This window comes from Chenopodium quinoa, unplaced genomic scaffold, assembly GCF_001683475.1.
Source record: "Chenopodium quinoa cultivar QQ74 unplaced genomic scaffold, ASM168347v1, whole genome shotgun sequence".
NCBI classification, from domain to species: Eukaryota; Viridiplantae; Streptophyta; class Magnoliopsida; order Caryophyllales; family Amaranthaceae; genus Chenopodium; species Chenopodium quinoa.
In genome coordinates this window covers 7,690,769-7,708,212 of record NW_018742914.1, presented here as the reverse complement: position 1 = coordinate 7,708,212, position 17,444 = coordinate 7,690,769, and the positions used below count along the sequence as shown (strand labels likewise).

The 17,444-nt window shown below is 32.5% G+C and overlaps 1 protein-coding gene across 1 annotated transcript; it reads left to right on the top strand.

Moving 5' to 3' along the window:
• The first annotated feature begins 8,646 nt into the window (after positions 1-8,646).
• On the top strand, positions 8,647-15,124 carry LOC110728122. Its single transcript, XM_021907766.1, has 4 exons — positions 8,647-9,094; positions 9,226-9,326; positions 14,005-14,102; positions 14,430-15,124. Exons 1-4 carry the CDS (start codon positions 8,887-8,889, stop codon positions 14,560-14,562), a joined length of 540 nt encoding a protein of 179 aa, XP_021763458.1. The 5' UTR covers positions 8,647-8,886; the 3' UTR covers positions 14,563-15,124.
• The last annotated feature ends 2,320 nt before the right edge of the window (positions 15,125-17,444 follow it).

Genomic DNA, 17,444 nt, shown 5'->3' with positions numbered 1-17,444 from the left:
CTTTTTTAATTTTTTTGCCATATTTTAATAACATCTATATATTTTATAACCTATAATAATAGTCATTTCTATTTTGACAACATATTTAATCCAATATAACTCAATCAATTAAAATTTTTACATATATTCTATATATACTAGGAAACTTTTAATTATAAAAATACTAACATAGCTTTTAAAAAATAAGGTATTGGAATATATTATTTTCCAAGATTATTATAATATTATCAATATCAATTTTAAAGAAAAATCATTTTGGTAGCATACTTTTTACGGAGTATTAATCTTAAAACTATACATAACGTTTATAAGAACAAAATAATTTTGTTACAATATACTTCTTACATAACATATATTGGAAAATTAAATCTAATTGTTCTAATTCTCCGCAAACTAAAATATATTTAAAAAGTTGATTACGGAATACTAATTATCCTAAATTAAAATGAACTCAAATAATTTTCATATTATGCCGATCAAAGTGTGTCAAAAATTTAAGGACAACTGTATATGAGTTCGTATATGGGTACTAACCTAATTACCTAAGCTAATAATTTAATTTTCTTATACAAACGTTAAATCTTCTAAGTTTCTATTACTATATTTTTTTTTATACAATCCAATTCAATAATCTTTACATTTAAATTAAGTTATTTTGTTACAAATAAATTTTTTGGATAAATTATTGTTGAATTAACACCATATTTATTTATTGTAAAATTTAATTATGACCGTGCATGACACGGGAATTAACCTAGTTTACTCTAAGCATGAACTTGAATACTTGATCAAAACCTTTTTTTTTTTTTTTTACTTTTATTTTGGAAAGCTACATCTGAATTATATTGGTTTACCCGATTGAGAGTTTGGAATGGGGGTAAATTATTGATCATTTAATGCTTACTAGTTAATGATTCATATATCATATGAAGATGAGTTTTTAAAATTAAATACCGATTTATCTAACTTTTTTACTTAAGGAATTCATCTTAACTTATACTCTGTGTATCTTATACTAGTAATAGTTATAAAAAATATCTCTAAATTGATTAAAAATTATCCCAATATAGAACATCATACAATAAAATTATTGTGCACATGGGGCACACAAGAAATATTTTGTTTACCTTGATGGAAAAGTATATATGACTAATAATGATGTCCTATATATAAGAGACATACAACTTAAATCACTTATTATTGTTCTACCTATAAATTACAAAGGTTGGAGTAGTTTATTTGACATAGAATGTGTAATAGTGGAAATGTAATATCTTAGTTACAAGATTACATCACTATTATTTGCTGATAGACAAATAGAGTATGTGCTAATACAAACTTATTACATTCTTTCAAAAAAAAAAAAAAATACAAACTTATTACATACTAGAGAATATTAACATATACTCTATCATCTACTATTAAGTGTTAACATTATATCGAATGAAATGTAATAAAATAATCGTTATTGGTGTCACATACTCAAATTGTCATCCCGTGTTTATGTCTTTAATTGCAACTTATTTCAATCAAACAAGTGAACACACCTATTAAGGGTTTGTTCACGTTTACTAAACTGCACTGAACTGAACTGATTGGAACTGAACTTATTGGAGCTGAAATGTACTGAACTGAAATTAAGTAAATAAAATAAGGAAAAAAAAATCTTGCAAAATATCTTTAATTGCAATTTTTCAACCAAATAATCCAAACAACTATTAACTCGTGCAACAATACAGTAAAAATAAATGTAAAACAAGAAACAATAATCTTGCAAAATATCTTTAATTGCAAATTTTTCAACCAAACAATTGAAACAACTATATTAATCCGTGTAACAAAACAGTAAATTAATGTAAAACAAGAAACAATAATCTTGCAAAATAAGCAAAAGTTTAGGCTTTATTTGATTTTATTATTATTATTATTATTATTATTATTAGGAAATTTTGACTTTTACCACCTTCAAATAACCACTTAATTGAATTTACCACCTCCAAAAAAAAAAGATTTACTTTACCACCAACAAAATTTCCAAAAAATCGATTTTACCACCAACTAACGGATTCCGTCCACGAATCCGTTAGTAGGGCCCACCTTTTTGACGTTTCTTCTTCATCTTCCCCGATCTTCCGTGTAAACCAACCAGCAACGAAATCAACTACCTCGGTTGGTCGGAATTTCGTGTGTGACTAAGGAGGGGCCGGAATTTGGTGTGTGGGTTAGGGAGGTGGTCGGAATTAGGTGGTGGTTAGGGTTTTAGGAGTGCGAAATTTGGTGGTGGCTAGGGTTTTTAGAGTGGTCGGAATTAGAAGGGGATTTATGGGTGGTCGGGATTTGGTGGCTGCCAAAAACTAAGAAGCCAAATCACCAACAACAAGGATACAAATCGATTATCATCAACATTTCTACAAACCAAAGCAATTAATCCATTACAATACCCACAAATCGAAACCTCAAAACCAGAAAAAGAATTGGGTAAATCAAACCTTGTCAATCGTTTTTAGCATCAAGCTCAGAACCCCACTTCAATGGAGTCGATTCCAGGTGACTTCCATGGTTGAGGATAAGAAGACGACGGTCAGAGGAGAGAGAATGAGCGAGATGAAGTCTGATTAAATGGGTGCTGTTGATTGATTAAGGAATGCCAAGCCTTGGAAACGCATTTGAAGCGAAGTAGTGATTTAGTGGGTAATCGAAAAGAATGGAGGTGATTAACTCCATTGGAAGAGACGCCATTGTTGTGGCTTTCGAGAAAACAGAGCAAAAAAATAAATAAAAATTGGTGGAAAGGTGGTTGTGGCCGTGCGGTGCGGTGGTGGGGCTGGTCGTAGCGGTTAGGTGGTGGGGGCTGGTCGTAGCGGTTAGGTGGTGGGGGCTGGTCGTGGCTGGTCGGCGGTGGGGGTCCTGACGGTGGCAGCAACACCGGTTGATTAATGGGGATTTTTTTAATTTTTTTTTAAAACTTACCCAATAATATGGCGACACGTGTGCAAGGTAGGCCCCACTAACGGATTTATGGACGGAATCCGTTAGTTGGAGGTGATTGGTGGTAAAACTGATGTTTTATTTTTTTATGAGGTGGTAAAGTAAATCTTTTTTTTTTTGGAGGTGGTAAATTCGACAAAATCATTATTTGAAGGTGGTAAAAATGAAAATACCCTTATTATTATTATTTTCTACTTTTCGTATGAAAAAGGTAACAAATTTGTTGAAAAGGTCATAAAAAGGAGAAGAAAGGAGGAAAATTGTGGTTAGAGAGAGCTGTGATATGTGGAGAATATAATATACTATGATTACCAGCCACCTTCATTACTGTGGGCCCGAAATCATTATCTTGGCTGGCCCAATGGGCCCAACCCATATTAATGGAGTATAACAGATCTAAGAGGCTATTAAGAATGCCAAATTTGATGATATTCATATTCCATTAGTCAAATGTCAATAATTCATTTTTTTTTAAGTTTGTTGTATAAATATTGTCAATACTCAATCATGTCGTACGAACTCTACAAGTAAGATACGTTGAACATTATCCTAAGATAAAAGGTTAGAGCAGTCGGCTAGATCTTCAACTTTCGAGCATTTAAGTTAGATCGATATATTTATTGAGCTACTAAAATAATACTCCGTGTTTTTCTTTCATAATGTGTATTATATTTTTTTTTATCATAGTGAGAACAAGTGTATTTTCTTACATTATAGTCATTACTTATATTCATACCATACAATATAATTAAATGATGATGTATATATATATTGATGATAGTATAGGTGGGTTAGTTGCAAGGGTTGCTCCCCACCTCTTAAGTTTATCTCTAGAGTGTTTGTAATTTTAAGCTACATGATACACATCTACAATTGTGTTGTGACTATTGTGAGGCACACAATAGTCATTTAAAAAACAAAAAAATGTAAGTACATATTGACCATCTACGGTCAAGAAGTCATAGAAAGGTATAGGTTGATGTATGTCGTAGGCAGACTAACACCAATGATAAGATGGATTGAAAATTTGGCCTGGCCTTCAAAAAATGTGTTTGAAAAACCCCTCTCAACATGTGTTCCTATGCATAAATGCTATGTACAAGTGTTTGAACATGGATGATGATCGATAATATGAAATCAAGAGTAATAAGTGTAGTTAGGGTTGATCATCATACCTTTGGGATTGAGTGATATTAGGAAGAACTTTTATAAGATGAAAGCCCGTGACAACCCTAGTAAGTTAGTTCTTGATAGACACATGAAGATTCGTCACATCTCCTCATATATATACAATTTGTGGCATGTTGTAAGCAAGGTAACATAAGGCCAACAAAAATACAACATTTAGGTTCCATCATGGTTATTAACTAACACATGAAGGCCAACATCATGTAGAAGTGCTATAACAAAGGGGCATATAAGTCGATCATGTTCCCAATTGATCTCATCTACTTGATTTTAAAGTACATGATGACATTTTATCTTCGTCATTAGGCTTGAATTCCTTAAAAATTTGTGTAGATCGACTTTCCTCCCAAATTTCATTATAGTAAACTTCCGGCTTCAATTCCTTGATCGAAATTATCATCACAAATTTGATTGACTAATTAAGGAACAAATTAAAATAAAGGTTCCAAGTTGTATAATAACATGCAACATGCAAGTGAGTGAGAGAACTAGAGAGCTAAAGGAAGGGACTAGATCAAGCAATAGAGGGTGAAAATGTTAACGTTTGAGTATTGCTTGCTTCAATATATATAACTTGATTTCCTTCTTCTTTTTAGGTCTTTTGGATGTCTTAGTCGTGTGATTGAAGTGATCGAGAAAAGGGGAGAAATAGTTCATTCATTTTCCCATGCAATTTTGAAAATGATGAGATTTTAGCTCCTTAAGTTAGCTAAGCTCATGCATGAGGTGAGGTTTAGTGATCATATAAGTGATGTAATATGGCAAATAGCTAGGGGTGTGAAAATTTTGATTAGATTAATAAAACTTGGTTGTTACATACTCTGTATTAGTTGCTTGACCCAAAAGCAACGCATAAATCAGTATAAAATTGTCATTCTATTTTTGTTATTCATACTGTATATAAATTTAATTATTGAGAACATAAAATCATTGTCCATATATAAATCAATCGATCACTCATAGTCTAATGAATACCGTAACAACCAAATGCTTCCTTAATTTGGATCAGAATTCAAACCTTCAATTCCAACTTTAAAGTTGGGGACGTACGACGTTCGATTCCACTAGGCCTAAGGACACATTTGATCGAGATCAAGAAATTTGGAACAAGATTTCTAATTTTGGTCTCTAATATCCCATTTCTTTTACAAAATCCTATATCTACATAATTAAAGTTCTGTAAAGAGAACCTTAATTACATGATGTATGTACTTTATTTAAACATCAAAAATATAATAAATGTATGTACAAAATACCTTATTCTCAATTATTATTAAATCTCAATAATTGTTACAATGAAATTATATTTCTCATAAATAAACAAGTGAAAGTGATATATATAAGCGTTCCACTATCAAGAGAACAAAATTCAAAGAGTCCAATAACTAATAGATTCTCATATAAGCTCATATGTATAATGAGGAAAATAAAACGAGAAAATTTTTCGCATTTACCGTTTTATTTGAATAGTTAAATTAATTAGTTCTCATCTAAAGAAAAGAAACGAAGAGAATTACATTTCTCTATCATATATTTCATTATCGATATGTACGAATTTGTTGGGTGTTCAAGACAACAACTTAAACATATCAAAATTATATGAATGGAATATTATTGTTATTAATAGGATGAGAATGGTGGTTGGCCCACGAATATTATAGAGGTTGAGACATAGATTGGCATATTAATGAGAGTTTATGAGGCTCTAAATCTTTTATAAGCTACCAAACGAGCAAATTGGCTTCCCACATTTATAAACTAGTGGGGAATGCATGCATAATGAGAAGGCTAAAGGAGGATAATTAACTTAAGTTGCATACACATAACACATGGCTTGTATTTGTAATTGGTTCAATAACCTTCTAATTGGGGAAATACCTAGGCATTGGATTCGTCTATTTGTCACCATTATGGCATTATTCTTTAATGGATAAATTTAGATACATGCTATAAAATAGAGGGGGCTACAAAATAAGGTAAGGTGACAAGTTATCAATTGGCCTATCTTTACATGCATGATGCATGTCTAATTGTCTATCTATCTATACCATAAGTATAAGAGAGAATTATAAAAGTTTGTGAAGTGTGGTTTTGTCTAATTGTCTATCTATCTATACCATAAGTATAAGAGAGAATTATAAAAGTTTGTGAAGTGTGGTTTTCATATATGTTTGTACCTACCGAATAAGCTTGGTGGAGTTGGTAAACTGAAACCCCGTCAACTATTTTTGTTTGGGAGTAGGGGATTCCTTAATCCTTTTACCTCCCTCTCGACTCCCCCCCCCCCCCCCCCCGCCCTACTCTCAACTCAAGTATTATTGTATTAACCTGTGGAGTTGGGTTGGATTAATTCAGACATTTATGTGATCTATTCAAGACAACACATGATTAGAGGTATAATATTTCATTAATATAAATAATTTATAAGAATTTTTTTTTTACTCATTGTACAACTAGTTAATATTATGTCATTTTATGCTTATTAATTTTGTCATTTAAAAACTATATATTGATGCAGTAGTACGAAAATAAAGACCAATTAGAATTTGTTACATACACCCGGGTGTACCGTACACTCGGAATCATTTATTCATTAAATCAACAAATAAACAAAATTAATTTTACTCATTTATTGATTGAATGAACAAATGACCTCGGTATACCGTACACCCGGATATACATAATATGCTTTCAAGATCAACCACTATTACACGGAACACATATTACGTATTTTATAGTCATTGTTTCTCAAGTAACCAGAAGAATCTATATACTTACTAAAATAAAACATAGGATGCGGCTATTGACAAAGATTAACATCAGTGAATGATGACACACACTTTATTAGGCTTTGAAGGCTAAATTGCAAACAAACGCATGCTCCGAATACATGAAATTAAAGATGAAATTATAGCACTTTATGGTTGAATTTTAAGCAAATAATCCGCATGCAAAATATGATTGACTTTTACCAATTTATATAGTATAGCTGTAATGTGGGGCATTAATGCACTATATTTCACAATATGTGTTTGCATGCACGCTTGCACCATGTCTATGAATATATTGTGTACAGTTAGTTAAATTACATACACACAAAAAGTGTAACGTAACCTTTTTCTAATTTCTCATTTAATTTCATGAGAGGTTGATTAGTACACTTATATATAGTTATGATAATATTTATCGTAGATTAGAATAATACTGTATATATTATATATTCTTGGATTACGATATTTGTAAAACACTATATATATTGATCAATGATATACACTTTAGATTGAGGAGTTTTCCCGAAATCCAATATACAGGACATTTAGATATGAAGGATATATGAGTAATAATATAATTCACTAGAGAAACTTGCTAATGTACACACGTATATATTGATTTGGTTATTGCTTGCGTGTACAATTGATCAATGCAAAGTGTCAAATATATACTCATATATTATCAAATAAAAGAGATTTGACATGATTTCACTTTAGTATCTAGAAATTTACTATTTCTTTTTCACTATGGTGCCATGATTAATATCAATATATTCAATCTTGTAAAAAATAGTTGAACTTTGTTGGTTTTTTTTTTTTTTTTGAAAGATGAACTTCATTAGTTAGTCTTATATATTAAATTTCGTACTTGTGATTATGTTTAATTATTGAGTAGTTTGAGCAAAAAATATCAATAATCAAATATACTTTTCGTAATTAAATACTAGCAAAATATTAAAGAATTAATATTATAAGACTTTAATCAGTACATGTTTAACAACATTTCAAAGATACTTAGTACAATTTATTTTTAATTCGTTACTAAAATTATAGTCAAATTTAGCATGTGAATAGTAAAAATAAAAAAGTTCAACATCTCAATTATTTAGGGACGGGGATAGTAAGGCCCTGTTCACTTCACCTTATTTTCACTGAACGTTAATTATTAATACTAAATTGAAATTATAATTACTTAATATATTTATATTTTTTTTTAAAAAAAAAAGGTGAAGTGAACAGGGCCTATAAGACAAATCGTTGTTGATGTCATAATTTTACTAAAAGCCTATCTTCAAATAACACGAAGACTTAGGGCCTATTCACTTCACCTGAATTGTTAATTTCAGTTCAGTTCAATTCACCTCCAATCAGTTCAGTTCCTAATTTCCTTCTCTCATAAAATATACAGTTCAGCTCAATTCAGTTCTGCTCCAATCATTTCAATTCAGTTCATTTCAGTAAATGTGAACAGACCCTTAATGAACATAACATCATCTTATTTATATATAGTCGTCGTAAGTTGTACCATTTATTTTCATTGGAGTACATGTTTATTAGAGTTAGTTTTCATATTTTTTGAAATTAGGCATGTTCATTGAAAGTTTTTTTCATTTTTTTTCCCCTTTAAATTAGCCTTGATTTTTTTTTTTTTTTAATGTATGCACAATGAGTATTTTATGCGCACGTCTCCGTGTCAACATCATATTTGCATTGCACCCTCCCCACCCAAAAAAAAAATGGAAACAATGTTGGGTAAGAATATATTGGGCTAACTTATATTTTTATTTGGATCTGAAAATAAACACTCAAAAATATTGGTTGCTTTGTAATGGATCAAGTCCAATTGAGTTTTCTGAATACATTTGTTCAGTTGTTCAATTGTTCATCAATCGTTCTCTTCTTCATCTAAAACAAGCAGCAGAAGAGAGAGAACAACGCCATGTATTCATGGTTTCGTCGGACTCTCTCAAGAAATAATAGCAACAACAATGAAAACACCCAGAAATTGGAAGCTTCAAATAATTCCACAAATCACAATAAAACTGTCAGAAAAATTGAAGAAGATGAATTTTATGGGGTTACTTCTCAATTGATTGAATTCGTCAAATCATTAAATCTTGACACTTTCAAGAATTTCTCAATCCCAGGTCATTTGTAATTGATTTTTGTAGTGTTAATTGTTTTGTGATTTGGGTTTATGTTATTTTGATGTTTGATCAATTTTGCTTTTCTGGGGTTTGAAGAATTTTGCGCATTTTTGACTGGTTGGTTGTTTCAGAGGAGGAGAATGGTGGAATTCATACGACTTCAGGTGGAGTTAGGGTGGATTTATCGGAATGGCAACAGCAGCATGCCATTATTATTCTTTCGAAAGTCAAGGTTCATTCATGCTTCATTAAATTCTCTTGTTTTTTTAATTTCATTGAATTATGATCATATATGTTTGTTATTTATGTATGAAATTTGATGGGTTTCTATGTTAGTGCATTTTGAATTCAAATTAAGGTGATTATAGATTATTTATGTTGTTTGTTGGGTATATTTCATGAGCAGTAACCTTTGTTTGTGATGGTTGTAATTCTTTTGGATTATGTATGTTGATTGTGCTTAGTTTGATACTCGGGTTGGGTTGAAACATTAGGGATGGTGAAAACGCGGTGTTTAGACAAATATAGCATCCATGGAGTTTCCTAAAGGGTACAATTTTTTCAACAACCAGTTGTAAGCTCACACCAACTCACACACATGACACCAAATAGGACAAACAACTAAAAACTTTGATTGGCTTGACACTTGGGTGTAGGATGGAAACCTTGCAAGAATGTTACCTTTAAAATGACACAGTAACAAATTAGGAAGATGCATTGCTAGAAAATTAGAGGTAGATATATGAGCATGATAGAATGAACAAAACTAAAGATGGGATTGTGAGTAGAAGCTGCTGAAGTAGGATTTGCACAAGCAAATATGATGTAAGATGCATGCCTACATTTAGAATTGTGAATTGAAGACTATGAAAACCAGGAGAGGAGTGAAGGTGAGAGTAGTGGAAAACTTAGGCTTTCAGTTAGATTCAACTATAGTAAAGTATATCATGTTTTCTATAAGATAAGCAGGTAACTTTTTGGAATAAGAGAGTATGCACTGTTCTACATTAAAATCATGATCAGAGAAAGCTATAATAAGGTAAAGATACTTGCTTTAGTTGGCAATAGGTCTGTGGGAAGGACTTATGTAAAAAATCTTAATCCTGCTATTTTGTTGGAGTAAAATTCACCAAGTAAACTGCCTCAAATGAAACCAAATTCTTTAAATATCCACTCTTTTTTTGCGGACATCTAAAATTAAAATGCAAAATTTATGTTCATCAAAGTTGTTAAGTAATTGAGAACAAATTTCAATAACAGTAATAATACTGCTAAACAAGACGTTATCTCTGTATAACAATAACACTAACACTTGCAGTAGGAAGCTATCTAGACCAAATTTTTGATTCAGCTAGGAAACTTTTTCTTGTAAAGAGATGAGGATTTAGGCCCTAGGGTACTGTAAGATGATGATAAGATGATTAATGAGGGATGTTATTGCATTTTCCCAAAAATTAAGAAGGAATGTAATTTGTTTGGAAGCTCATAAGGCCTATAGTAAACTGTCTTTGGAAGAAGTTGTTAACTTGTTATTGCTATGAATTGATAAGGAGTGGAGATTTAGGTCCTTGCATCTTGATATAGTGGCTTAGGTGATAAGCTAGTTAGTTAGAGGGAGAGCTCTATAAATACAGAGCTAATTAGAGAGAGGGAAGGAATTATATATTGTGATGAGTGATTAGTTTGTAGTTTGGGAGAGTGCCATTCCTCTCAAAAGATTGGCAAGGTTGTAATTAGTGATTAGTCACCTTGGTTATCATGAATTCAGTCATATCTTTACTTGTTCTTCCCTAATATCTCTTTTTCGTCCATTAATTTCTCTTTTCAGTCCTAGTCTAGTCTCTTCATTTTGAGCACTGATCTGAGCTGATTCCTAACATGTATCTAGGTGTTTTTTGCCTCCTAATAGCCCAGTGCCTCCTTTCTAAAATAACTGATGTGGTAGTATTCTGTAGGGTTTGATTATAGAGGTATCATTCTCTTGCTTATGGTCCCTTTGTTTTATTTACATCCTAAGGCTTTCCTTTCAGTGAAGTGGGAAGATTTCTTACGATACTTATGGTGGTTTAACTATTCATAGTTGCATCATATTCCTTTATGTTTTGAAATAAGCGCTAGGTTTGTAAATCATTGAGTCTTTCATATTCTCATTTGAAGAGCAGAAAAAGGAGAATTGGGAGAAATTAATTGTTTTTCAGTCTTTGGAGGATATACTGATATAGATCCAAAGTGAAATGGAGGCACATGTTGACCCCAATTTCAAATTTTGTTTCAGATAATTGAGGTTTTAGACCCTTATTACTATCTTATGGTTACAGATGGGTAGCTTTACAATTTGGTGTAGGCTAGCGTGTGGTTTAGCTAGTATGTAGAATATTTACCCATTTCAGCTGGCGCTGCTTCCCAGATGTGAACATTATATTTTCCATTAGAAAAGTACTGTATACAGAGAAATTAGCATATTTTCTGCACTCCTGATGCTGGGGTATTGATTAATCCTGTGCTAGAATTATGATCGTCAAGATCGAAGCTTAGTCACCTTTTTTGTCCGATGGCCTTTGTGTGTCTTCTGTGGAAAATTGCTGATTTGTTCTTTTAAGAACAGCTCTTGCATATATGCCAGGGTATCAAAGATTGGGTTTGGTTCCGTGCAGAAAACATCTAAAATCTGTTTACTGCTGTGTGGACTTGTGGAGTTCTTTCCTTGTATCCATCTAGTTGTTTTCCCGGTTTGGTAATTTGTATAAAGGGATTGAGTTGGAAATGAAATCTGCCTCAACAATGTTTACCTTTTACCTAATTTATAGGCCACATTTGATAATTTTAATGCATTGAATAAAATTGAGTGGAGATTTTTTCAAAATAGTAAAAATTGAGTTGACACTATCTGAAACCAATAGCCAAGTGATTGAAATAAAAGGTTTAGTACCCAATTTCCCCAAAATTTAGAAGCTAAGTACCCAAACGGCCAAATTCTAACTTAGTATACTTACTAGAAATATCCATCAATATTTGAAAATTTTACCTTTTCATCATACCAATGTACTCATCCTTGAAGATTCATTGTCAAGGGCATCATGAAGGTTAATATAGGAATGTTCAATTTGAAAGTGGCTATTTTCTGGGACATCTTTAATTCTTTAGAGATGTGATTTTTTGTTATAGGAATGAACTTTTGGCTTTTCTCAAACCTTGCCTCGAGGGTTAATACTCGCAGTTGTTAAGTGTGAAGAGATTTTAAGGTTTAGTGTTTATGTATTAACTCAGATATTCAAGAAACATGACCATTCATCATATGATAAGGCCAAAACTAGCAGCTAGCCCGACCCAAGGGCACTACATAGAAATATTCTTATAACCTCCCAGCTTTAGGGGCTGCAGTTTGTAGAAAGGCTTTATAATCACATAAAGGTTTTAACGTTGTCGTTAGCCTGCTCCTGTTACTTGTAAGGTATACTAATTGATAAAAATAATATCCAAACTTAGGAATCTTTTTTCTTATAATTAGTAGGATGTGGAATGTGTGCTTTATCCTTCATTGATCCTAAACGTAGCCCTTTTAGTATCATTACATTACAGAGGGCTGGCTTACTAAATGTCTCCTCTTTTTTCTAATTGTGAAGTAGACAGTCATTACACACATTGGATCAAGGGTCAATTAGGAAACACTTCCTATGTCATTGCCTGAGTAAGGTTGCATTCATCTGACCCTCTACCTTGCCTTGGAAAATAGCCCCTTTAGAAAACATTAGGGTAATGTTGATGTTGATGATGTAACAAATCTAGTCTCACTGCTTTCTGCATTACAGAATAGAGCGAAGTCGAATATAATTTTGTTGAGCATATCAGCACTATAGTGAAACCCTTATAATTGGCTGTTTGTAATTTCTTTTGGATGGAAATCTGAAATTCATTTCTAAGTCGTCAGTCTAAAACTATACTAAAGTGACTACACCCGCTTTCAATCAGAGACCATCACTAATGCTTTCCTAGTTCTTTCTCTTTTCTCAATACTCAAGTCTAGTATAGGAAGTTCAGAACAAATTATACATCTAATTTTTATTACAAGTTTATAACACTGTTTTCACATCCATTTTTCAGTCTTACATCATGCAAGTACTGTATATAGCAGACTCGTTGTCTATAGTTTGAGGATATCAAGCTATGGGAAAATTGATCTTGGAAGTATAGGAACAATGTGAGATAGGTTGTTTGCACAGATTCCCTTTCAATTATTCTTCAGCTCCTGAACTTTTTGTTTATTTATTCTTTTCTATTTGGGCCGAGATTTGAATGATTTACCCTCAACCTATGATTTTTTTCTCAACCTGTGACTTCTGGTTCTGTTTTAAGCTACCTTGAACTTTTAGCATATTTTCAACAGCACTCTCTTTCTGATTAATGACTTTTTTTTTCCTAAATTGCTTGATGCTTGACTCAAATTCTTGTATATTAGCCAAGCTACATGCTTCATAAATTGTCATTCTGTATTCTATTAGAAATGACCTGATCTTACTGTACGTCCTTCTTATGTAAGACTCTTTTACCCAATTCTTGAACTTTGATACTTGCAAACAATTTTTTAACTTCTAATGCTGATAAAATATTAAACACGAGCTAATAATTTTACCAAACCTAAACTTTTGAACTGTAATAAATCAAACCACGTTAAAACCTTTCAGTATGAAAAAAATTCTCATCGATGGCATAGTTTGCTACTTCTCTGTAAACATGTCGAAGTTAATGTTAGCCTCAAATTACCAGACCAAAGCCGACAGTATCAAAGTGAAACAACACCAAATCTCATGCGAGCTTCTGCTAATTAAATTCTTTACTGTTTCCAAGAGGGTAATGGATCATCCTTCTTGCATACTATTGAGTTTCTGATACAGGTGTTTTCTTATCAACAGGAATTGTCACAATTAAGATACACATTATGTCCTCGCCACATGAAGGAACGTCAATTTTGGAGAATATATTTCAGCCTTGTTAAAAGCTATGTGACAGAGTAAGATATACTCTCATTCTTAGATTTACCAGTAGCTATCTGAAGCTGCCATTTTCTTTGATCATACGCGGCAAAGTATAAGTGTGGTTTTAATGGCTAGGAGCAACGCTGGCATCTCTTAACTTTAAATTCAAGGTTCACATTTTAAAACAAAGCAGCTACACCTTTCCTTGTACATAATGAAAATTAAATTTTGGAGGCACCCAAAATATCTATGAAATACAGTATATGTACATATCGGAAACTATTAATGATAGTTATGATACTGTACATTGTATTTTATTTGGTGTATTCTCTTTACTAAAGTGATCCCCTTCTAATTGCCAGGTATGAGCTGCAGGCTATACGGCTTGATAAGATCAGAAAGATGGCGACAGAGAAAGAGAAAGTCTCGGATACAAACGGAATTGAACTTGAAATGACAGAGGCAAAGCAGTCAAGCAGCTCAGCTCCTCCATGAGAAAAACATCAGTGCAAACAGTTTTTTGTCTCCTTAGAAAGGTACAATACGGCTATATCTCGTCTTTGTTTCAAGTAACTCAAAGGAGGTGAATTTTGAAGGAACCAAATGAGCTGTATCACCCTCGCTAACAAATTAATGATCTGATCTGATGAAAGGTCCCTTTTGTGCTTGATTCACCGCAAATACTACAGTGTATAAACACCCACACCCGGGTTAAAAATGTGATTTCTTCGTTTTCCCCCTGTCATTCTTTGGTTTTTCGAGAAGGTGGGGGAGGGTTGATTATGGAAAATGTGTCATCTATGTGCATATGGGAGTGTTTTGGTCTCCCTAATCTGTCCTGAAAATTTGTCATTAAGAATCACTGCTGTAACAGATAAACAGGAAGATTCACAGATTGATGTTATGACATCAAAGACAAAAGGCTTTCTGTGGCCAATTCTTCTATCTCAGTTTAGACTGTTTAATCTTATAACTGTATTTGGGGACCCTGATCAGTTGATATTGTTAATTGCAGAAACCATTTCAAATGCTCTTTGTTTGTAAGAAAATTTATCCATAGTTCAGCCAACTGTGTTTACGCCTCTAATTTAAGGTAATCAATCCAATAGCTCAGAGCGCGCCTGCCTTGTGACTGTATTGTAATTCTTCATTGCTTTGCATTATTATTCCAGCTTTCCTTTACAGGGTGTGGAATTGCTCCCTTTGTCTGAAATTAGTCACAATTCTCTAAAATTTCAGCCTTACAACGTACAGCCGAGGGGTTAATTTTTGGTTGTTCCTTAGTATCCAAACTAAAATTTTAGGCGGTCGTCTTAGACCTCAAGGTCCATATGTGTAGCACATCTCTATCCTTGTTGCATGGTAAAGGTTCAAACAACTTCCAGATAGTTACCCTGATTACTGATTCCTGTATAAGTACCCACATAATACGATCGAATTTCCTTGTGATTGTAGCTTAAAATACAAACAGATGAATCCTCTCGTCCCAAAAGTTTACACAGGTAGGGTTCGTCTTTCTTTGGGTGGGTATGAATAATTGAATAGTTTAGGCAAAATGAGCATTACTTCATGTAACTTAGGCAATATCTTTTATAAAGCATTTAGCCTAGTAACTAACCTTAATGCTAGTACATGGACGGTGTCAAGGGAAGGAGAGCATGTCAACCTATGATCAGCCGTCTCTGCTTGCCCACGGCCTCGTTCCCATGGCCTTAAATACATGCACACGGCCTCCTTGTCTGTTGATTTCACTTATCTCCAAGTCACTCTAAACTGAAACTACTTGTATTATGTTTCTAATCCAACAATTCATAGATCAAATTTATGCTTTGTGTGTGATCCTATAGGTTCGTTTACAAAGTACGAAGTAGTGAGCCCAATTGACAATTTTAATTATCTAAAACTAGTGTCACTAGATAATTCCTAAGCGTAACGATGACTTATGGCCTATGCTATTGATTTAAGTCAAATTTAAGGAGTGTTTGATATAAATGGTAATTGTTACTCAAACCTTCTTATCAAATACTTGTTAACAGTAAAGATTTAATTGAATCCGTTTTCAACTAAAAAAAAACGCTATTACTAAACATGCTAAAAGTGTTTATCATGATAGCCTCTTTGTACTTCCTTTGAACTAGTTCTAGTAAAGCAAGTGCTCTTTCCCTTATCTGTCAAATAAAATATGCTTGGTACAATATATATGCTCTGGTGCTTTCATAGGAATTTTTTTACAATGATTTACACTCATTTGCTCCGCAAATGAGGGCTCAATGGACAGGTATACCACCACACTTTCTCCTGAAGAAGGGTAGTTGATGTAAATCCTACACATTTTTTTTTCACCGAAAAAATTGTTTTGGGAAATTTTGGTTCAAATTAGGGCACCTTAAATCATGTGAGTTGTAATATGAAAATCTGAAATACCTCTTATATTAAAAAAATAATAAAAAATAAAAAAATAAATAAAAAATAAAAAAATGAAAAGAGTTGCACCAATCACCCGTGTTACGAGTAGTCTAATAGGGAGAAATTTATCCCCTTTCGTCCCACCTTGAATTTACAACAAGGTTTGTTACGTCGTGATTGATTGACTCGTCATTAAATTGAACGTTGAGGAGAAATTATACTTATATGTTGATGCTAAGGCGATGAGCTTATGAAACAATTGGTTCAAGTTCTAATAAAAGTAGACAAGAACTAATCAAATTAAATTCACAACTAAAATACTCCGTAATTTTAATGAGTATCGAACAAAGTTAACTTGAGACCGTAACTCGAACTTTGAGGGTTTAAGTAGTCTGAAATCTCAATTAATAGCATGGTCCCCTAAATGTATCATGAAGAGGGGTTGATCTACAAAACAAATGGAATGCATGACATAATAGTTCTGAAAACATGAAACAGAGAAAGTAAAAACTCAACATCAACAAATCCCAAAAATAAAAATACAACTCAAAACTCAAAAGAAAGTAGCAGTACTCAATACAAGTATGAATGAATCAGAGGAGTACTAAGGTACACCATCATATAACTGGCAAATTGTACAAGGTCCCATGTGAATTTGCCTATATCTTCATCTCTATTTTCATCAATCTTTCTTCTTTTTTTTTCTTTTTTTTTATTTACTTATTTATTTTTCTTAATTTTGCTAAGGTAAAACAATAAAAACTCAAGCTTGTGGGACCAACCATTTTTTTTAGAACATGGAAAAAAATCCCTGAAAGAATTACATCAGCTGAATGAAGGATAGCCTTCAAAATAAACCTTGAGCATATTTCATTTCCTGCCCTCTTTACCCCCACCTTTAAAAAATAAAAATAAAACTTTTTGGTTCCGATTAATCATCTTACTACGTTTTAGATCTGGACATGCATATT

What these genes read in the sequence shown, in the direction of transcription:
- LOC110728122 (XM_021907766.1), top strand. Translation starts at nt 8,887, where the DNA reads ATGTATTCATGGTTTCGTCGGACTCTCTCAAGAAATAATAGCAACAAC. An exon ending in CAAGAATTTCTCAATCCCAG is followed by an intron (nt 9,095 to 9,225) that starts GTCATTTGTAAT and finishes TGGTTGTTTCAG; the next exon opens with AGGAGGAGAATGGTGGAATT. An exon ending in TTATTCTTTCGAAAGTCAAG is followed by an intron (nt 9,327 to 14,004) that starts GTTCATTCATGC and finishes TCTTATCAACAG; the next exon opens with GAATTGTCACAATTAAGATA.